The sequence below is a fragment of the Sycon ciliatum genome, chromosome 10 (genome assembly GCF_964019385.1).
Source record: "Sycon ciliatum chromosome 10, ocSycCili1.1, whole genome shotgun sequence".
Taxonomy (NCBI): domain Eukaryota; kingdom Metazoa; phylum Porifera; class Calcarea; order Leucosolenida; family Sycettidae; genus Sycon; species Sycon ciliatum.
Genome location: NC_088652.1, coordinates 710,350 through 732,686, shown reverse-complemented (window position 1 = coordinate 732,686; position 22,337 = coordinate 710,350). Strand labels below are relative to the sequence as shown.

The 22,337-nt window shown below is 43.7% G+C and overlaps 2 protein-coding genes and 1 long non-coding RNA gene across 3 annotated transcripts; all 3 read left to right on the top strand.

Moving 5' to 3' along the window:
* Positions 1-245: 245 nt before the first annotated feature.
* LOC135825644 (uncharacterized) lies at positions 246-8,357 on the top strand. Its single transcript, XM_065338261.1, has 6 exons — positions 246-343; positions 3,012-3,326; positions 5,132-5,224; positions 6,300-6,515; positions 7,071-7,409; positions 7,823-8,357. The coding sequence occupies exons 2-6, from the start codon at positions 3,137-3,139 to the stop codon at positions 7,996-7,998; spliced, it is 1,014 nt and encodes a 337-aa protein (XP_065194333.1). The 5' UTR covers positions 246-343; positions 3,012-3,136; the 3' UTR covers positions 7,999-8,357.
* Positions 8,358-9,282: 925 nt separating this feature from the next.
* LOC135826195 (mucin-2-like) lies at positions 9,283-14,093 on the top strand. The gene is made up of 5 exons (XM_065338827.1): positions 9,283-9,432; positions 9,542-9,691; positions 12,800-12,880; positions 13,068-13,331; positions 14,049-14,093. The coding sequence occupies exons 1-5, from the start codon at positions 9,283-9,285 to the stop codon at positions 14,091-14,093; spliced, it is 690 nt and encodes a 229-aa protein (XP_065194899.1).
* A 103-nt stretch (positions 14,094-14,196) lies between these two features.
* On the top strand, positions 14,197-16,124 carry LOC135825562 (uncharacterized). The gene is made up of 3 exons (XR_010555080.1): positions 14,197-14,326; positions 14,793-14,859; positions 15,237-16,124. It is a non-coding gene; the product is annotated as an uncharacterized LOC135825562 (long non-coding RNA).
* Positions 16,125-22,337: the final 6,213 nt, after the last annotated feature.

The following is a 22,337-nucleotide window of genomic DNA, read 5'->3' as shown; positions in this document are numbered from 1 at the left end:
GGCGGTGATGAAGTTTATGTCACCAACAACAAGGACGCGTGGGTTGCTGGCGAGCATTTCTGCCAAAGTCAAGGCAGTCATCTCGCCAGCTTCCCCCAGATCACGGCATGCAAGTCAAGTTTACTGTCGTTTCTTGGTCTTGAAGGAGTCCATACCAGCTACACCAGATTGCTGGATGGACTTCACTTCCGTGATGTTGGAAACCAACTGCAATTGTCGGACACCATTGTCGACTTCAGGAACCCTGCCGACAATTGCAGCATCACGTTTCTCTCTGACGAGTTACCGCCGGAGGACGCACCGTGCTCATCCATCCGTAGAGTCATCTGCGGACGCAATCATGGTAAGATATTTTTTAGGTTTTGTACCATTACAGAAGATTACAGAGGATGTATTCTTTTGCTTGAGGTCTTTAAAGGGGAAGTTAAGGCAAACATTAAAATTTCACCAGTTGTAGTCTTCGGGGTGCTGAGTCGAATGGTCGTGGTCCGAGGAAGCTGAGACGCTCCCTTCCTACTTGAATCCCAATCGAACTCGAGCACTTCTACCGAAACTGGGTGACTGCGCCCTACTAGATGGGGATTTGTATGCAAAATGTCACTAAAAGCGCCATTTCGTTCTTATAAAAGCACGGATGACCGCGATTGGCCCATATGTTTTAGTCTTTTGGACGCTGAGTCGACTGGCTTTGGTCCGAAAAGGCTGCGATGCAGCGTTCCTCCTTTATTCCCAATCGAACATGGTTGAAGAAGCGGTCACGTGCTCCTGCGTACGCCAGTCACCTTGTCACCGTGCCTGCAGGGTACAACTTACTAGCCTGTTTGACCTTTTTTGGGTGCAGTCCTGTCACTCGAGTTGAACCTTGGTGTGACAGTTGTCGCCTGCTGGCGTGGTGACCAGGTCATTTGGGCACCCAGGAGCACGTGACCACTTGTTCAACCATGTTCGATTGGAAATATAGGAGGAACGCTGCTTTGCAGCCTTTTCGGACCAAAACCAGTCGACTCAGCGTCCAAAAGACTACAACATATGGGCCAATCGCGGTTATCCGTGCTTTTATAAGAACGAAATGGCGCTTTTAGTGACATTTTGCATACAAATCCCCATCTATAGTCTGTTTCAAAAAGATTTACAATCAGGTTTGGGTCTTACAAAGTATGAAGATAAGGGAAATTTGGACAACAAAGTACATAGAATGGCTTGTTAGGACACGGCAAATTGTTCTGTGAAGGTTTCGGAACAATTGGATCAGCCGTTAAGGAGTTAGAATTTCGGCCAGGTTTCCGGCCTTTTCCCATGGTTTACAATTTGCCCAGGAAGCCAGTATCGATTTTTTATCAAAACCCACGATTTATCCTTTCCTTTTTGCCCTTGTGGTTATGAATGCTGTCTGCTGACCATGAAGTTGTGAGTTCAAATCCCAACCTATCCTCAAGTCAAACTTTTTTCTTCATTGTTTTGGTGATCAAACTGGTACGAGACAAAGAAGATGGCTGCACCAAACGACTTGTTGTTGTTGGAGCTCGCGCTTCCTGCTGAACTGACTGAAACTTGACTGGCTCACGCCATGTAAACACACCCACAACACTGCAATGGTGTGAGTGAATATGGAAGTCATCGCGCTGTAGCTTTTTGAGATTTATTCTAGTATTTCAAGATCGCCAATTTGTTTGAATTTAGCAGTCAACGCCGTCTTCTATCAGCGTTCACAAGCGTCTGCTTTTCTCAAAATGTCGTCGAAGTCACACGGATAGCTTTGCCAAGTCATGGCCTTGGGAATGAGTCCGTGTCGATGTCGTTTTTCATCGCACGGTGAGTAAATTGTATCGCAGCTCAAAGAAACTATTTTGGTCACAAAACGAATTGGGACCCATGCCGCGCTCGTCAACATTTACAACACTTTCGTTTCGACATGTCCTCTCTGACTCCATTATCGATACGAGGAAGAACTCGTTTGTTGTAAACCAGACGACAGACGTACATGACTGTATCAACATGAGTGAGTTGTCATTTTTCCTGCTTTCGCGCGGAATATTTCTTCGAGTTCACAGTGAGTATTTCCAGGCAGCGCTCGAGTGCTCATACGGTAAGACGCCAAACTCCGCGGGCGATCGCCAGGATTGCAAATCTTTTTGAAACGGACTGTAGTAGGGCGCAGTCACCCAGTTTCGGTTGAAGTGCGCGGGTTCGATTGGGATTCAAGTAGGAAGGGAGCATCTCAGCTTTTTCGGACCAAGATCATTCGACTCAGCACCCCGAAGACTACAACTGGTGAAATTTTAATTATTGCCTTAACGTCCCCTTTAAGTTGCTGTAGCGATAAATAGTATTAGTGAAGCTCACCTTTATACTTCGCACTATCCTGTAGACGTATAAGTTAGTTTGTTTCCCTGTATAGCTTCTGTTGTGAGGCGACTTTCCCCTGATGATAATCTCAAGAAAATCGATTAGGAAATTTATTCACCATACATGTATACTCTTTGTTCCTTGCGTAATGTCCGCTTAACCAATATTATTTATTGCTATAATGCAGGTATTTTCTCCTGGTCGCCTATTCATAAGTTTCTGTGTTTGACATTTGTTCACTATTTACTGTAACAGTTACTACCCATGATGACAAAACAAATAGAAATGTCCGGTTACAAAATTGGTTTTACTTCACTGTTGGGATTGTGTAGGTGCTGAAACTTCTTTTGAAATATCATAACAGGTTGGAATTTGAAAATTGGCCAAACATCAATTTCAGTACATTCACTCTTGAGGGCGCCGAGTCAAAATTGTGTTTTACATTAGGTAGCTGCTTCTACATAGCCACTGAAATTCACTTCTACCTCCAGAGAGCGGAGTGAGTCATACCTGTGTTAAATTGTACTGGGCACATGTATGATGACACTCTCATAAGAAATCATTCTTTTATGCGCATTCCAGTATGGGCGGCTTTCAAAGGGTAACGGGGAAGTGCGGAAACATGAAGTGAACGCATTTTTTTCTCCTGTTGTATTGTCGTGTAGCTATTAGGGAACCATCCATTGTGTGCGGATCGCACAAATTTTCATATATCAGCATCTCGTTCTCAGCTGACGATGCTAACCGGACGTGTCGCCAACAGTATGATGGTTGGCTGTTGTCAACAGACATGCCTCAGGTCAGCTGCGTCTCTCAGCTCCTGAATTCGTCTCCGGTGCTGAGAGACAACAACGTCACCACCATACCCCTCTACACCAGCGGCACGAACGGGTCAGCTGATTGCGAGGTGTATTTGCCATCAAGGTCGGCAGTAATTCGAGACTCCTGCACCGCAGCCAGGCCGACCGTCTGCGTGTCTCGTAAGTTTACTTCTCTATTTTCGTAAAAGTCAAACCATGGTCTCAAGGGAAAATTATCTTAAAATCACAATAATGTAATTCTCGGGGTGCTGAAGTGAATGGTTTTAGTCCTGAGAAGGTGAGATGCGCCGTTCTTCCATGTTCGAAATGAAACTTGTCCTCATCCTCTAAGCTTTTTGCGTGCTACCTACTAAAAGGTGTTTTATTGACCGCACAAACCACTGATGATATGAATGCAGGGAAAGCAAAAATTCAAAAAGAGAACAGCAAAATTTATTGAAAAAAGCAAATTGCAACAACAATGTTTATAGAAGAGAAAGGAAACCAAAACCTTAACAAAACGCCTTATGTTTTCCCAGAAAAGAAACTCTTTCTTTCTTTCTCCCTCATGTGTCTGTCTCTTTCTCCCTCTTATTATCCCTCTCCTCTCTGTCTATCTCTACCTGTCTATCTCTCTGTCCATCTATCTATCTCTATCTATCTCTCCCTCTCTCTCCGTCTATCCATCTATCTCTATTTATCTACCGACTCCCTCTATCCCTCTGTTTGTCCCTCTCTGTCTCTGTCTGTATGTCTGTCTGTCTGTCTGTCTGTCTGTCTCTCTTCCTCTCTCTCTATCTCTCTCTCTGTCTCTCTCTCTCTGTCTCTCTTTCTATCTATCTATCTATCTATCTATCTATCTATCTATCTATCTATCTATCTATCTATCTATCTATCTATCTATCTATCTATCTATCTATCTATCTATCTATCTATCTATCTATCTATCTATCTCTCCCTCCCCTTTCTCTCTCTCTCTCTCTCTCTCTCTCTCTCTCTCTCTCTCTCTCTCTCTCTCTCTCTCTCTCTCTCTCTCTCTCTCTCTCTCTCTCTCTCTCTCTCTCTCTCTCTCTCTCTCTCTCTCTCTCTCTCTCTCTCTCTCTCTCTCTCTCTCTCTCTCTCTCTCTCTCTCTCTCTCTCTCTCTCTCTCTCTCTCTCTCTCTCTCTCTCTCTCTCTCTCTCTCTTTTTCAGCCTAAGGTTGAATTTTCACGCTCACACCTTTTAATCTAAGGGGCTGTGTACATAACAAGCCTGGGCCTGTTCGATCCTCTCTAGTATTCAATGACCGCCACGAGCTGTAACCCAGTTATTTAAAGCGCACTTTTGCATGATGTGGCGGGCTCATTCAGCCCTTCTCCTTCAGAACTAGCCCTAGAGAGAGAGCTAGTATGAAGTACTGCATTTCTCGTTTTTAATGCTAAAAACACAACTGATAAGCAAACGAGTTCGATATTGTGGAGTGAATAAGAAAGAGCGAGTCTACTCAACAAACCTCTTTCTATCAATGAAGCTGCAGGAAGGCTCACCACTTGTACAATGTGATGTGTTTCAGTATTCACTTTTAACCCTTTACGTATAATTGTACGACTCTCGATCACATAATGATCGAAGGTTCGAGCGGGGATTTAAGCGGGCAATCTTCATCATTTTTCGGTGTTTTTCGATAAATCCACAGCTGAGATGCATACAGAGCGCATGAGCATAAAATCTATTTTCGTCTGATGATCGATTAGTTCCGTGAAACTCGGAGTTACGAAACCGCAACTGCTCGTTCTGCTGTCTGAGCTTAAAATCTACGTATGTCGCAAACAAAACAGTTCGCAAAAAATCCCACTGAAGATTGCTCACTAGGGATTCGCTCTCAATTTATCGGAAAAGTTGTTCAACACTTCTCTTTGGCAATTTTGATTTATCCAAATTCGGTCTGTTCTTTTTTATGTAAAAGATTTGTCAGTGTGATGCGTACCTGTGTTTAATGCTACAGGGTACTGCAACGTCAACGACAACTTGGTGGCCGTACGAAATGAAGACCGGTGTGTGTGCAGACGCGGTTATATCCGTACATTCGCACACAGATGTAAGTGATATGGTCCAGTGTGACAGCCCCACATCTTACAACACACACTCTCGTTAACTTAGCAATACCCTGGATATAAATACCTATATTCTATTCTAGATCATAGTAGATGTTACTCACACTGGTCATGTATACCTTCATGGCTAGATTTGTGCGTGTGACGACTGACGTGAAAACATCATAAATTGGAAACAGTCATATTCCTGGTAATTTTCTTCTTAAAAAGTCATAGAAAACGTGTCATTTCATCCTATCCCTAACGGGACAGTGCGGAATTTTTCGTGGCACTTACATCGGGGCTGCTGTGCTCTGGTGACAGAGATATCTACTTGAAGCCGTCAAAATTATAACGACTAGGTCGCTTCGTATCCACCATTGCGAAAAATATCAAGCAGATTCTCAGATACTTCCAGTCTCAAAAGTCGGCACATTATTGTGAATCTCGTTGATCAGACCAGCAAGCTATGTAACCAGTGCGGTGTGCATCATATTAGACTTGCTATGTTCCATACGGTTATTGTCTGCAATCTTTGTCATAGCATTTCGCATGGTCCATTACACATGATCCTGTACGCGGATAACCAGTTCCATATAACTGTACTGTTGTCCATACTCAGTTGGAAGCTTGTTGTGCCGTCTGCTGCAGGGAAGACGTGGATGCAGCAATTAAGATGTGGGCCCTTTGAGTTTATTTGTTGATAATGCTAGATTCTGCCCTACACTGGAGGCAGTTCACACGCTATCTCACCATGGAGTGATGACGTACCACCTTTGTACGAATCTTTCCATTCCCTTGGTCCAAAGGAATGGAAAGATAGTTCTTGCCGTGACATTAATGCGGCCCACTGTGCCCCTCCCCCCTCTACCACCCAACCGTCCATTCCCCACCTCACTGCCGTGATCATTCAGCTAATTTTTGTATGTATTCTGGCATCGTAAACTGTAGTCGCATGTAATCTGTTATGTTCTAAGTCGGTCTGGATGTGACGTCACGATATACAACTATCATATAGAGGTCATATTCACCTTACCATGATATGACTGAGTGTAATGTGCTGCACTTCCCTATGTACAGGTGAATCCATTGTTGAGCTACTAAGTTCTACTGGACAAGCAGCAGTGAGTTCAAACATCACTGTGTTTAGCTGGTTAGAATCAGAGTGGAAAGTAGACAGTGTGTACACACAGAATACACTTTACCAGCTGGATAATCTCTCCTTACCTGAAGGGATATTTGCCATCAGATCTGCTGGCCGGATCATCTACACGTTCTCCACTTCTCTTCAGCAAGGTAAGAAAACGCGCATGCTTATTAAGTCTTGCCGTCGCGATTGTGTGATTACCGAAGACAGAGTTCTCCGCTGTAGTCAGGTACTGCGGAGTAAAGTTGCTCCACTGACAGTTACTATACTGAGACACGGAATATAATAATTTTGACTTTGCAACAAACAAACAACTTGAATAAAATAGAACGGGTCTTCTTTACTTGCTGCATGTTAAAGTTGGATTGCAAATGTTGCTTTGTTCTAAGGGCGCATGAAGGAAAGAGATGAACAAAGTGTCACACTAAGAAAATCAGGCCACGGGACCTGGTTCAGGTTCGATAGTCTTGCTACTAATCTGTACTTTTTTCGAAAACTACAAACTCTTTAACTCTCATCTTTCCTTTGAGTTGCTTAATTTAAGGTCCATCTGGTCCTTAAGGGGATGCAGAAACGCTATCCGATTGGTCATCTGTCTTTCTCTTCTTCTTTATCGGTATCTCTCTCGTTTTCTCTCTCTCTCTCTCTCTCTCTCTCTCTCTCTCTCTCTCTCTCTCCATTCGATTCTTTCTCTCGTATTACAGCTGACACTGCTGCTGCAGAGCTGGCCAAAAATCACTCACAATTCCTCACCTTGAAAGGCAGCGCGAATGATGTTCTTGTGCCGACAGCCCATCTGCGGAACTTCCTGGTCAACTTAAGCCTCTGGTTTAGGCCGCACCAAATTGAGTGTATTTATATTACTAATGCAAACCAGTCAAACATCTGTAGTTACAGTGTGTTCAATGAGTCAGTCCAGTTCAAGGATGGCCTGTACGAGTTTGCCCTGTCTCCACACAACTCTACAGTACTAAGTGTACCTGTTCTATACAGAGTTCACCCAAGACCCACTACCACTGTAACTATGATGACCAGCATGCCTTGTAAGTATTCAGTGTGTTCATGATAGGATGATGTACCTTGCAGTCTATGAATCTCCACTTATCCCTGTACCAGTGAGTGTGAGAGAGGTCACATAAAACAGATTATGCTGTATTGTTTTTCAAAAGACTTAGCCTTAGTAGTCACCATGCATATGCAACAGACGCACATTTTTCTATAATTATTGAGTTTCAAATCTCCTAGAGGTGATGACAGTGAGATCAAACAATGGGTGAAGTAGTCATGAAACGACCCCTAGACAACAACACTGTCAATGATTCTCGGTCCACTAGACATGAACGCTCAATGAAGCCACACAGAACATGACTCACCATACAACTCTAATACTACTGTATAGCTTCTAACATATTCTGGTTTGTCACTCTCTTGTCACCTTGTACTCATTTTGCCGCAGTGTCAACCAATACTCCCGCCCCACCAGCAAAGGGCCGCATGTTTGGTTTGTATGCAGGTATTGGCACTGGAGTGGCAATACTGGCTGCACTCTTTCTCATAGTTTGTGTGGTGCTGGTGATACGTTATCGGAAGGGTGGAGTCAATGTCGTTGCTCAGAGGACTTGTAAGACTTGAAGAATGCACTTAGTAATATGCATGCATGTACAAAGTGGAGTTGCTGTTGACTTTCCAAAGTGTTCAACCCACGAAGAGGAGCGTGCTACATAGGATGCACATAGGCGTGTACAATACACACAAACCAACTGTCGGTTCCAAGCCAGTCTTTTCAACAGCAAAGGAGAATCGGTTGTACTAAAATTGTGTTCTTATTGAATTGCCAGGACACTAAGCACTCCTTGCAGCCCTAACCTACACGGATACAATAGTAACATATGAATACCGGGTAGCTATGATTCACACAGTTACTAGAGCGCACTGATGCTGTGATGCTTTCTGCTGGTTTAATACTGGCTTGCTGGTCACTGGACTGCATTACGGTTGATTACGTAACTGACTCTGAGCTGAGCTGACATGACCCAAGAATGTCAACACAGCTACGTTTCCGGAGATTGAGTACATACGTAAAAGTATACTATGAGAGAGAGAGAGAAAGAGAGAGAGAGAGAGAGAGAGAGAGAGAGAGTGAGAGTGAGTGAGTGAGTGAGAGAAAGAGAGAGAGAGAGAGAGAGAGAGAGAGAGAGAGAGAGAGAGAGAGAGAGAGAGAGAGAGATAGAGGGAGAGAGAGAGGGGGGTATCTCCTTACTCTTTTGTTGCTGCTCTTGAATACCTGCTGTGTTCAAGGAATATGTATGCAGTGGAGAAACGTTTTCACAACAATATACTTTGTCCGTATGTGTGTTGTGCGCATATCTGTGTTCATACACACGCCAGTTTCAATGTCCACTTGTGTGTGGGTGTGCACGGAAGGTTGATTGTATGTTTTTTGTTTTGTTATTTTTTTACTAGCAAACACAGTCCTACTAATAATCAGGGGAAGAGGACAACTGAAATGACACTGGACAACAAGACAAAGGGGAGTAGTGGCGATGTGCCGATGTGGTTGGCGAGGCTCATCCGACCGGAGGTCTCGGAATCATAGCCTACGACCAGGCATCGATAGGAATGCAGCTAGAGAGGGAGGGAGGGAGATAAAGGGAGAACGAGAGAGAGGGGGGGGGGAGGGAGGGAGAGAGAGAGAGAGAGAGAGAGAGAGAGAGAGAGAGAGAGAGAGAGAGAGAGAGAGAGAGAGAGAAAGAGAGACAGAGAGAGCCACGAGAAAGTGAAATAAAATAAAACAAGAAAGAGATGATTGACATAGCCTCACAGGGTGTGTTCGAGTGTGTTTATGTGTGTGTGCATGTGTGCTTGTACACATGTGTGTGTGTGTTTGTGTGTGTTTTTGTGTGTTTGTGTGTGTTTATGTATGTTTTTACATCACGACGACTGGAAGCAACTGGTGAGCTGTTGGAAAGCTACCACCATGACACAGCCACAAACCTGCTCTACCTGTCAATAAGGTGCTCTTCCAGGTCATCCGTTACAGCGACGGCAAACACTGCTTCATTTCAGGTACGTGCACTGGCGAATCATTTTCTGTTCTATCTCCCCCCCCCCCCCCCCGTCCCATGTACCAGCATCTCCTCTGGATTTGTCCGTGTTGTTGTGTGTTTTGATGAAGGAGTCAACCGCTGCAGCCAGCAACGCTGAGGCATCCTCGTCGAACTCTTCTCCGATTCCCAATTACGACGATGTAGTGATCCCGGCACCCCGCACCACCACTAAACTATCTACTGGAACATCGTCGGCTACACCTGACACCAAATATGAGGTATGTTGGTGTTTTCAAGTTCCTTTTTTAAATGTTCTTAGCTCCGTGGCCATCTAGCGTTCCACTACCCTAGTAGTGCAGGGCCGGGTCGGCTTTCATAAACAAAGATGGCGGCGATATCAGCATTAACCAGTATGTTAGAAATCTTTGGCACAATCAGATCAGTTGTAAGAAAGTGATACCCAGACAAGAAGAATTGGAAGGACTCTCTCAATATTCACGGTCTCCGAGCTGATGTTGGCCGTTTCAGTGTCACCAAGAGTAGATAAGCGAGAGTGTGCAACTCGCCGACGGGTTGGCCCACGGCGGAATGTTTTGTTGACGTAATCTTTTCTATGAGACACACGCTGCGAGTCTTCGTAAGTTTTTTCTCGTGCACTTGGCCGGGCCTTAGTACATTACAAGGTCGGTGCCCAGCACGTGCTCTCACACGACTCTTCGGCAAAATGTGCATGCTCTGTGAAAAAAGGTGACGTCAACAAAAAATTCCGCAGTGGGCCAGAGTATTTGCAAATTGTACAGGAGAGATGCGGAGGTGCACACTCTTGTTTATCTAATCTCGATATCACGGGTATCGTGCAGTACTTATTCGTCCGATATCTTTAGGGCAGTACAGGGGTGTTTATGGCCCGCGACAGATCCATGAGTGATACTGTAATGATCTCAGGGTGATCGTCAATGAATTAATCCAGTTCAATTTCAAGACGGATATCATCAACAACAGTCTATTTCACTAAGCACCTCGCTCCCGCGGCTTGGCCCTTTTTGCCATCGTGCTCATTATCTTTGGCCTACGCGGAAGGAGAGGGTGACCTCGCACCACACTGCTGGGTGTTCTGCATCGTGTCACACAGGAATGCGCCAGGCCTTTCCGCACTCATCACCATCTAGATGAGCGCTCCGTAATGGACCAGGATCGAGCAGCTTGAAGAGGCTTCACTCACACCGCATAGCGTGCGCGCCGGTACGGGTAATCTCTAGCCGAGGAACAGCAGCGGAACCATGTTTTGCACAATAATATTGTACTTAAATAAAGGGTTTTTTCAACTGACAACCGCTCTATTTAGTTGCAATTCACTCTTGGCCCATGCGCTGGATGAAAATTCTTTTTATAATGATGTCCAAAGAATCATTGACGCTTCGAGCCAGTCACCCACCGTCAGAACAATAATATTATTATTAACAAAATGCGAACCTGGCCTTTTATAATGAAAGCAAGCGAGAGCGTAAGTATGCCTATGTACAAAACAAACGAAACAGGAAATATCCGTATGAAATTGAGTTGATGAATTTTTCATGTACAGCAGACAAGGAGAAGTGCGCTGAAAGAGTGGGTATTCAGCAGCTCAGCAGATAAAGCGCAGGAAATGTGTGTACGAAGGTGGATACCACGCTCATTGTGTGTAGAATCCCGTATAAACACAGCAAGATTTAGCAGTTTCACTGTGAGGTTGCTAGTGCCTTCAATGGCCATCCGAAGGAGATATTGATCTCCGGGCGACGCACTCCAATGTCGATAGGTTCCCTGATTTTTCTTCTGGCCATCCATGTTTCCACAGGCGGTACTTGGGCCTCAATGAAAATCACATCTCTCTTCTTGATGGTTCCGTGCTTCGTGCTGCTGCTCGTGATCAGCAATATTATACTTATTGCGTGAATGCATATTACTACTCATTATCATGAGAACAAAGACCAACTTGATCATCCCCACCACTCTTCCCCTGGTGGTTGTCTAGCTCCATGTCTCTTGCAGACTCCAAGAAACCTTTTTATCATCCTTTGAATCATCTTATTACTCCACTATTTCTATTGTCCATGTTCAAATCAACGAGAAGTGATGAGCATACATGCTCTTTTCCTGGGCACTGCGGATTCACTTCATCCGTATCACTGCGTATTTACTGATGCGGTGAACTGAGTTGTGAATTTCCAGTGATTAGGGAAGGAGCATGTGAGCTCACCACTTCTCTTCGAGCTATGAAGTTACAGGATGCCTCGCACCATAATGTTATGTCTCATTTTGCCCCAAGACGCTTTTGATGCATAGTGATATGACACTCATCATTCGCTCCCTTGTCACTGGACAGCTCTGTCCGTTTGGTTTTAGCGAATTCAAACACGGAAAACTACAACAACAATAGATATAGGAAAAGTACCTTGAAGGATAATAATTATAATGAACTAGCCAATGGCATACTGTGCCGAAACCAGCACACTCTGTACGTTTAAGATACATACAAAGGAACGAGCATTTGCTTTTTGTTACTCTGAACTGAAAACGATTATCAGACGAAAATTGATACTGACCCTGCCCCGAGAGTACTGCTATAAAGCACGATTGTGGGAAGATGAAATGTTTAGGCTGAAGATATACAGTAGAAGTGAGGATGGTGCCATGGCAACGAGTACAATTCACATATTTTTTCAGCTGAGGGTTTGGTTTAAAATACTGGGCATGCAAAATAGCACACGTCATCTTTCAATGTATGCTGTAGTTTTGGTGTTATCTTCAATAAACCCCTGAACATCAGCTTATACCAGATCTCCGTTTTTCGCTGCCTATTCTCTCTGGCTGGCCCTGCCTCTATCAGTAAAATCGTCTTGTACGCTAAATGATTTCAAGGCCAACATAATGCTCGTGTTCTAATAACTGCTAATTCTTCATCAAGATTTGTTTCTCTTTGCCTCCAGTAATGTGTAACATGTATTTATTGTTGCTTTGTTTTTTTGTTTACTGCCATGGCTGGCTACCACCCCCCCCCCCCCCCCTCTCCATATTGGCCTATATTCTCTGGCCACGGGAAGGTGAAATAAATAAATTAATAAAAGTTTCTGGAGTTAAGCAGCCAGCTCCGTTGGTATGGCTTTCAGCAACCTTGTCTTGAACGTTTGATCCGACTTACTTGTCAAGTAGATATCCAGAGATTGTGTATGTGTACCTGAACATCTGCCTCGCGACAGCCTAATGTCCTACAAGTAATGTTAAAGCCCTCACCATGGACATTCGGTGGAAAAAATACAAGAGAGAAAAGTCCAGTAATATCTGGTTTGGAAAGGTGTTTCGCAATCTTCAGGATCCTATCGTTTGCTTGCTATTTTGCTGTTCAGGAGATGTGTCTTCTCCCCAGCAAGATTACAGATGCAGCCGTTGAATGTTCAGCTGACAATGACATTAAGTGCCTACAAGATGTAAGCTTTTATGTTGTGAAAACTGTCGCATGGACAAAGGTGTCAATTTGCTAAAGCTGTAACATGACTATGGCTGTTAACCTCAAAATCCTATGTGAGTGGCTAGCTGTTATTACATAGTGACTTGTGCATGAACAGACATGCGGAAATGTCTATCAGCTACCCACCGCTTTTCCGGTTCTTTCAGATCTGTCTAGCCAATGATGCTGGAGAGGATTCGGAAACGCTCCCTGAAACCACCAGCGCCACCACACCCAAATCCACCAATGCCCGCACCACAACCACCAATACCACCATACCCGTCACCACTCCAAACACTGACCCAAGTGTTTCCTTAACTACAACAAGCACAACCACTCCTGTGTTCCGGTCGGAGGAAGAAGCTCCAATGGCATCGATACCGGCAGCTGGCCAAGGAACTGTATACGCGGAAGTCATTTTCCCCAAAAAGGTTTGTGATTTGCAATGTTCCTTCTCTCCATATTGAAGAGTAGTAATGGTCTGTTAAGCTTTGCTCCGCACATGATGCACAGAGGGGTGGCGAAGGTCTTCACAGAGAACAATAGATTGCTCCTGCTGTTGTTGTTGTTGTTGTTGTTGTTGTTGTTGTTGTTGTTGTTGTTGTTGTTGTTGTTGTTGTTGTTGTTGTTGTTGTTGTTGTTGTTGTTGTTGTTGTTGTTGTTGTTGTTGTTGTTGTTGTTGTTGTTGTTGTTGTTGTTGTTGTTGTTGTTGTTGTTGTTGTTGTTGTTGTTGATGTTGCTGTTGCTGTTGTTGTTACTGGTGCTAGTGACTGAATGCTACTGTTACTGCTGTTACTGCTGTCGATGGTGGTGCTGCTGGTGGTGGTGGTGCTGCTGCTGCTGGTGGTGCTGCTGCTGTTACTGTTGCCTCTGTTGTTGTGGTTGCTGTTGTCGCTGCTTCCTCTTTTGATGTTGGTGCAGTAGTTGTTGCAGCTGCTGCTGCTGTTGCACAAAGCAGCCGTTTGCAAAACTCGTCAGCGCTGCTGCTGCTGTCGCTGTTTCTGTTGCTGGTGTTGATGTAGATTTTGTTGGTGGTGCTGCTGCTGCTGATATTACTACTGCTGCTGAGTTGCCACTTGGATGAAGAGTGGCAATGTGGCAAATGGATATGATTGTGTATATTATTCCTGATCCTGTAATTGGTACAGTCGTGTAATGGCTGTGATTTGGTCAACATCCTTAAAACCGTGTAAACACTACTCGAACACGCATGTACTACCTACGAATGCATGCGCTCATATGGACGACTAAACATTATATTTTCACACGAGAGCGTTGTTTTTATGCTTTGGATGGTGAGCCAAAACGAGTCTTGACCAACCCTAATGCCGAAAATGACGGACTAGCCTCGGATCAAAATTCCCGTGACAGTCCAATACGTGGCACTGCATCACCTCTCAATGATGATATACCAGTTTACAGCAAGGTACGAGCTATGTTCGTTTTATATTACAGTATAAGACACGTTGTTGGTTAGTACTTTTACTTTTACTTGAACAGTATGAAATTGTGAAGATTCAAAAACTATTATTCATGAGTTTAAATAAGGATGTTGGAAATACTCAATCTGCGGACAGCATGCTGTTTCGTTCTTTGTGAACTCATCAGCGCAGCACAGAGAAAATGAGGCCGAACCTGTTGGCAATGAAAATTGAAATTTCCATTCAGGCCCGAACGTACTGTGTAACAAAAGCCTTTAAAAAATCCTTTCTAAACAGTGTGTGAGTGTGAATGTGTTTGCGTGAGCGAATGCGTGAGTGTGTGTGTATGGGTGTTTGTATACAAGTATGTGTGTCTCTGTGCGAGAGAGAGAAAGTTGGTGTTGATGTGCACACTCCCATGTGTACTTGGCTGTGTATGTGCCTATGTTCCTGTATTGCCACGCTATACAGGTTAACAAGACCTGTCATCGAGACAGCGTAGAAGAGTGACTTTGAACTTGTCTTCTTTCCCATCTTGGTGAGCTGTACAACTTCTACAGGATCGTTTAATTATTCTTAATCTTATCCTCTTCTTTCTGACGAACAACAAGACAATATCTAGTACTCTATATTCCGTTTTTCTTCCGTGTTCGCGCACCCGCCTGCCCATTAAACCTACCCCCCCCAAAAAAAAACTCTCCTTCTCTTTTGCTCTCTTTCTCCCTTTATATGTATCTCTCTCCCTATCTCTCTCTTCCTCTCTCTCTCTATCCAACTCATTCTCTCTCTCTCTCTCTCTCTCTCTCTCTCTCTCTCTCTCTCTCTCTCTCTCTCTCTCACACACACATACACACTCATTCAACAGTTGACGAGCATTGTACTTGCTTTCCGGTGTTTTTTTCTCTGGATTTTCAGGTTGTGCTTCCGCGCATTTCGCTGCCGGGACAAAACACGTGAATGCACCTCTCTTCACAGTGCCGCCATGAACCCATCCTCAATGGACATCTCAGCATTATGCACCACCGCCTGTTCCTCTTTATCCAGACTTTTATTAGTATGTTGTTGTCATGTAAGCAATGCTCCTCTCATCTCACTCTCGTGTTCAATTTACCCGACTCTTCCTAGTGACGGTCAGTGGAGCCGTGTCTTCATTGTCCGTGTTCGGTCGTTCCTGGACTAACGATCTAACTAAGGATTAGGCACTTAACGTCCAAGAAGCGAGAGAGGAAGAAAATGGAAGACAGAGAGAGAAAAGAGAAATTCATAGCCTTCTGTTTGAGCTGCGAGACTGCTCGAAATGATGGTCACTCCAGTGTTGGCTGCGTTCGTGTTCCCAGCTCTGGATGGACAGTATCTACTTGCCTTACCCCTCCCTGCTCTCCTTTTTTGTATTACCTCTCAATTGTTTCGCCTTGTCCCTGTTGTAATTTGCGATCATCTTGCTTACTTAAAGTCAAACAGTGAGGTTTTTGTTCTATATACTTCTTTCGGTGACACAATCTCTCTACCTTATTGGTTGAATAATGCATGCTACTTGGTTGGTGGATTTCTCGGCTGAGTGTACCGTCTTCGTGATCCACCAAGGCCAAGGTGCGGCAACTTGGTTCCTTGCAATGCCTGCATAAAACGCTTTCATTTCACCCTTTTGTGCTCTTCCCTTTGCTTCCGTCTGCTGGACAGCAAAAAAACCTCTCTCTTTCCAACATGTCTTGTCGGATTTTGCTTGCTGCAAAATGCATCCCAATTCTTTTACATGATTTTTTGCTGTGTGTCTCATGCATGACCGGTTTAAGGTTTGAAATCCACCACTCTAACTCCAGTCACTCCAGTCATTATTATCTACTACTACGCGAGCAATCCTAGCAATTTTGTAATGTCATGATTCTGATTGGAAATTTATATTTTCATTGCTATCAGGTTCGGCCTCATTTCCTCAGTGCTGCGCTGATGATTTCAAAAAGAACGAAACAGCATGCTGTCCGCAGTTTGAGTATTGTTACAATTCTAACATGGAAATTGTGTGCACAAGGTATGCGATCGAGTCCACCAACTTGACCAGATTTTGAACACTCAGACGTGCACAATCTAGCACAAACCAGACAGGGAATACTAAGACATTTCTGCGGCATGTCAGCTTGAGCACTGCTCGATAGCGCTAAACAACGGCTTTCCAACTTGGAAGGTTCATGGATATTAGTGATAATTCCTCGGACTCTTCAAAATTATGGTTTAGTTGGGGGACTCGATCGCATAACCTGTGCCCACAATTTGCCATACTCGGTATTACAATTTTTTCCTTGGCTCACCATCTGAGGGCTTAATTTTGTTACAGAGTGAAATTAGTAAAAAGCTCGTTCACACGCCCAAGCTCTATCTCCGTAGTTCAATTTCTGACGACTCACTCTAGCACGAGCCGATACATTTTCATCTGTGTTTTTTAACCCTAGAAGTACCAATATTTCAACTACCCCAGAAGTACCGGAGGCATCATATGACTCCACCGGACTTAAACATACCTCCTTGGAATTATTTTCGGCAATATGTGTAGAAAAAGAAGTCCTTGGGGTAAAAGGTACCTTTTAAAAGGAAAAACCAATGACAGGTGCACTATCTTGGAGACCAGCAGCTGGCATTGCGCGCAGCGAAAGGGCGACCTCTCGTCAGTTTACGGAAAAATAAAAGAGCATTTGCTTGCCATGCTCATCCTGCAAACTCTACATTTCAGTCCATTACCCCGGAAATGGCTGCTGCTTGGCCAACGTGCTGGATTTTTCTCAGCCAGGTTGGTCATTCTTTGACTGCTGTGATAAATACATTTACGAGCGAAAGGAGAACCTGGTGTCGCAACTCATAGCGAACGAATAATTTCCGTTCGACGTCGTGTCCGGAGACGCTCTTCGTGATCAAACCGCAAGTAGCAGAGCAGTTCTTGGAAACTATTTTTAGGGATTTTACTTGATTATAATGGTGTCCATTCCTATCCAGCCGAAGGACCGTCGGCAGATTATTGCGGGTACAGAGGACGCCTCTTGCGTAAATTTGCGAAACCAATGCCATGATATTGTCTTCCCTCAAAATAGTGTCCTCTCCAATTTTCTGTTTCTCCTCCTACCTTGTGCACTTGATCACGACATGGATCATACTCTGGTCAATAAATGCAAATTAATGCATCTGCCCAATCTTCAAATTGTGAATATCTCGGAAAAGCCCGCAAACTTCGGAAGCAACAACCGGTTGCGCGTTCGTGCTTGCTTGGTGCAACACATGTTCCACTATCTACCAACTTTGCCAGAGAACCCAGCTTCATGAAGGAAATCCTGCCCGAGTTTTGGACATTGATGTTCTGTTATGTGTATGGCTCCATAGCTTTATCACCACCATTATCCGCTTGCTCCCTCGACTCCGGTCCCGTATCAGACTGATCGAGAAGCCGGAGCAATTAGTATTCACTCATCTTCATCTGGATCATAATTATAACTATGTGTCTCTGTGTTCGGTTACTTCTAATTGCTCGCTCATAATGCTCCAGGCACTCTCCTCGCATTTATCCCCAAACTCCTGCCCAAACAATTTCAAAATCAAATGAAATGCTTTATCGGCAGCGACACTGTGCCTACTGAACATGGCTTCCGCCAGACCAAGGTAAACTCAAAGAACGTTCCTAGAATTATTATAACTGCCCGGCACTTCATATCGTTCTATGCTGCAGATGACATAGTGAATCACTTTCCAAACTTAGGACTAACACATTTTCCTGTTTCGACAGGATTCGGGATTACGATATTGACCATAACGGCACGTGAAATGTGCATATTAGCAAGTCCATATGTACAAATCACCACCTTCATGGTCCCCAATCTCCTTGCTCCCAAATGTATTCCTCTTCGCGTTATTCACGCGTGGTTCTTAGCCAAATTCGCCCTTTTATTGATGCCTATGGTATGTGGAGTCATATGATGCCGCGCGGTAGTTCTAGGTAGCACCCCCTGGCATTTCGGAACTGTACTAAATATTTGAAAACACAACCCACTGCCATTAACAAAATGCAAAATAAATAAAAGTTACAAATTTGGGGAGATTCTAAGCCCCCATCTAACAGCAATCCCATTTTGAAATTCGCAAATGCATCATATGATGCCTCCGGTACTTCTAGGGTTAAATTAATGATTGTTTTCATCCGTTTTCATGTGTGGATGTGTTAGTGTGTGCATCCAGTACAAGCCAAACTAACCTGAGGTCATCAAGACTTGAACTCCACAGTCTCCGTGCACTTCTAGTGTAACCAGCATTGTCCATCAGATCATACCAGTTGAATGAGGAAAGATACATAATTATTTGCTGCTAGTCACACAGAAGGTGGCACTAGCACAAAACTGTACTGTATGGACTAGCTGCAGGGCTACAGTAGCATGGCACTTCCCTTGCAGGCGTTCGGGTTACCGTTCTGTAGAAAAGGGTGGTAACTACCTGGGAATGGCCGACGCATCAAGACGGGCAGCATCGTCGACAGAGAATACAGATTGGGGACGTTTGGGAGCGAGCGAGTCTAGGCTGGACAGGCTTCCGTTAGGAGAGGTGTGACTACAAGCTGGGAGAGACCGAACGAAGCTTATTAAGAATATGATGCGAAAGCTCCTTTCCAGCGCTTGATGTCGCGTCACTCCCTGGGATCACTTGTTGGTATGAAGATACTCCAGTGAACATGTTTGAAGGTATGTGGGAAAAGCCTCTTATATGGGCAGTCACAAAATAAAAATTTATTGACATCACTGGCGCAACAGGTAACAAAAAAAGCCCAACAAAAATAAATTTAATAAATTTCCCTCCTTATGTTATTACTATAACTTATAACCTTCCAAGTTGGAAGGCTTTTGGAGTGCGCATCCATGGTGTGCTAGAGCTGTTAGCCAGTTAGTTGTAGAATGTCAGTACCGTTGGTCAGTGTCGTGCAATATTATCGCATGAGCTGATTGTTTAGTAACTGGTGGTATTAGTGGACATTACAGCGTAACTTGTAGTTCCTTGGTTCTTTTACTTTTTTTAAATTATCCTTGGCTCTCCATTCGAGTTCATAAGTTTAATAAAGAAAATTCGAAACAAAAGGTGCCAGCAACGACGCAATCCACACAGTTAAGTAAGCCAATTTGGTAACAGAGCTTTTTTTGTTCCCTTCTCATCATGGGTGAATACAGGGAATAATGGAAAAAGTCAAATACAGCAACTTTTGGAGCTACAGCAAAAGCATAGATTGAGAACCTCACGCTATATGTATGGAAAAAAAAGAATTCAGCTGAGGTGAAGAAAGTTAATGACTAAAATTATGGTGAAAAAAGAAAAAGGACAAAATGAAAAACGAAAACGGAAAACATCAATGAGAAGAATAATTTAGAAAAGAAAAGGACATATGGATACGAGTTAAGAGTAACTCTCTATCACTGTAACTGGATGCTATATACAGTCAGAAAGTGCAATAACTAGGCACACAACTGACAGAGTACTGAGACATTAGACGTCCTGACACCTAGCTTCAACACATCTCCGTAGCGCTAACCGACAGCCTTCCAACTTGGAATGTTCAAGGTTATGAAAAGACCAAAGAGGGGAAGGCAAGCGCAACGAAAACGAGCAAAAGCTACAGTCAACGGAACAAAGAATGTCGATTGTTACTGGACGATGACGAGACCAGTACGATATTTGACAAAGCTTATGACCCACCCAAGTTTGGTGGTGTGCTGCTTTGCTGCTTCGAATTGTACTTCTTTTGAAGTAGTTGGACCGCTTTGTCAAATATTGTACTGGTTTCGTCATCGTCCAGTAACAATCGACATTCTTTGTTCCGTTGGGACTGTAGCTTTTGCTCGTTTTCGGCTCATATAGTATCCAGTTACAGTGATGGAGAGTTACTCTTAACTCGTATCCATAATTATGTCCTTTTCTTTTCTACATTATATTCATGGCTCAACATCCGAGTTTCAAGAAGAAGAATTCCTGACACTTTCACGAGAAGTAGCGCCAAACAACTGAAGTGACAAAACATTTTCTTTCTGAACACATCAGAGTTCAGGGGACAGCTTCGAACGAAAACGTTCGGTTACTAAATTGGCTTACTTGACTGTGTGGATGGCGTCGGTGCTGACACCTTTTCTTTGGAAATTGGATACGCCTCCAATTGTTTCCTTATAAAAAATTAATAAATTTAATGATTAAAGAGTTAAAAACAAAAGCTGCAAATTGTAGACAAACACGTTGAACACATCAGGAAACACTTGTCTGACTTTCACGAGGTGTCACACCAAACAACTGCGATAACACATTCTCCTTCTGTACACATAGTTCTGGATCTAGTTTACGAAAAATACAGAGCTTCTAACACAGCAAGATGTAACTTAGACCTTCCACGAGTTAAAATAACTCATACATTATAATATAGAGCGACGAGCTAGCTTACAAATTTAATGTCTGTGGTGCCTTCTTTGCACCATGGCTGGTAGCTCGGCCTATTTAGCTCGTAGCTGTATTGATCAGGCCTTTATAGACGAAACAGCTTGCTACCTACAGCATTGGGTATCACGCTCCTCGGCTTTCGCCTTGTTGAGCACTCTCAGTAGGCTGCTCTAGTGCTGCAGCATCGCGCAATGCCCGCTACTTTTTGTAGTTTGAGCACTCTGGCGCTAGAGCGACGAGCTAGCTTAATTTCTGTGGTGCCTCCTTTGCACCATGGCTGCTAGATCGGCCTATTTAGCTCAGCTTTACTGATGAGGCCTTTATGGCCGAAACAACTTGCTGTCTACAGCATTGGGTATAATATCATCACAATAATATCGTACGACAACTAGCACTGTCCGACAAGTGGCGCTTGATGGACGACGTCCGATCACTTAGTTCTTTCACCTTCGACGCTTGCCGTTGTTCTGTTTCGTTGGGTTGCTTCGGTTGACATTACGCCCAATAATAAGCATGTCCGGTTCTCCACAATGTAAGATATCCAAGTGGTTGTGCGTAATGCTACAGACTGTGCTCGCCCTTTAAAATAACCATTGCGTCAAGAACACCATAGCAAGTCGGTGACTCCACCAAATTTGAATAAGTGGGAATTTGTCAAACTCATGTTAATGGTCAATTCAGGTGTTGAGTTTTCCTTTGACAATGTCATGTATACTAGTAAACAATTGGATGGAGTTGCGATGGGATCTCCACTTGGTCCGGTATTAGCAAACATTTTCGTTGGATTCTGCGAATCATGCATTCCCCCATCGCTATGGCCTGCGGTGTACTACCGTTTTGTAGATGATGTCTTTTTGTCACGACATGGACCAAGAAACCTGCGAGAACTTTATAACTTAACAACCCTAAACGGACGACATCCTGCATTAGAATTCACCGCTACCTTTCACGTCAAGCAAGCTGCTCAATGTAGTGTCAAGTATACCGTATTTGTGGAAAAAATGGAAAGTGCATCGGCACAAACGGTGAAGGTTTTCTTGAAAATTAATGATTAGCCTGATATTTGTTCACTTTCTAAGTGTGCTAACAATTTGGTTTCGGAGGAAACTATAGAATGTCATCAAGTTTGCCGTGAGCAAGCGCCTTGGTCAGTACCAATTTTCTTAATTAATGCAGGTCTTTATTTATGCTGATGTATCGCCAGATTTCTACACGAGTGTTGGGTACCGCCCCATCAATGTGAATCGATAAAATAAATCATTTGATCAAATCCACTGCTGTAAGTCCGTCATAATTATTGGGTAGGGAGTTAGTCAGAGAGAAATATTTCTAGCTATTTCTTTCACGACACATGGACTCGTGATTCCAATAAGACAATTTGATGATTTTGTGCAATTGGATGTCAAGGCGCGGATGGTTTAAAAAAATAATGGTACATGGTTAGATTGATACTGGCTCCTTCATCGTTACGACGTCGTTTATAACTGCATCGACTGATAACTAGATATCACATTACTTGACATTACCAATAACACATTTCAAGTCCTTGCTTCCCCTCTTCAAACACAAATT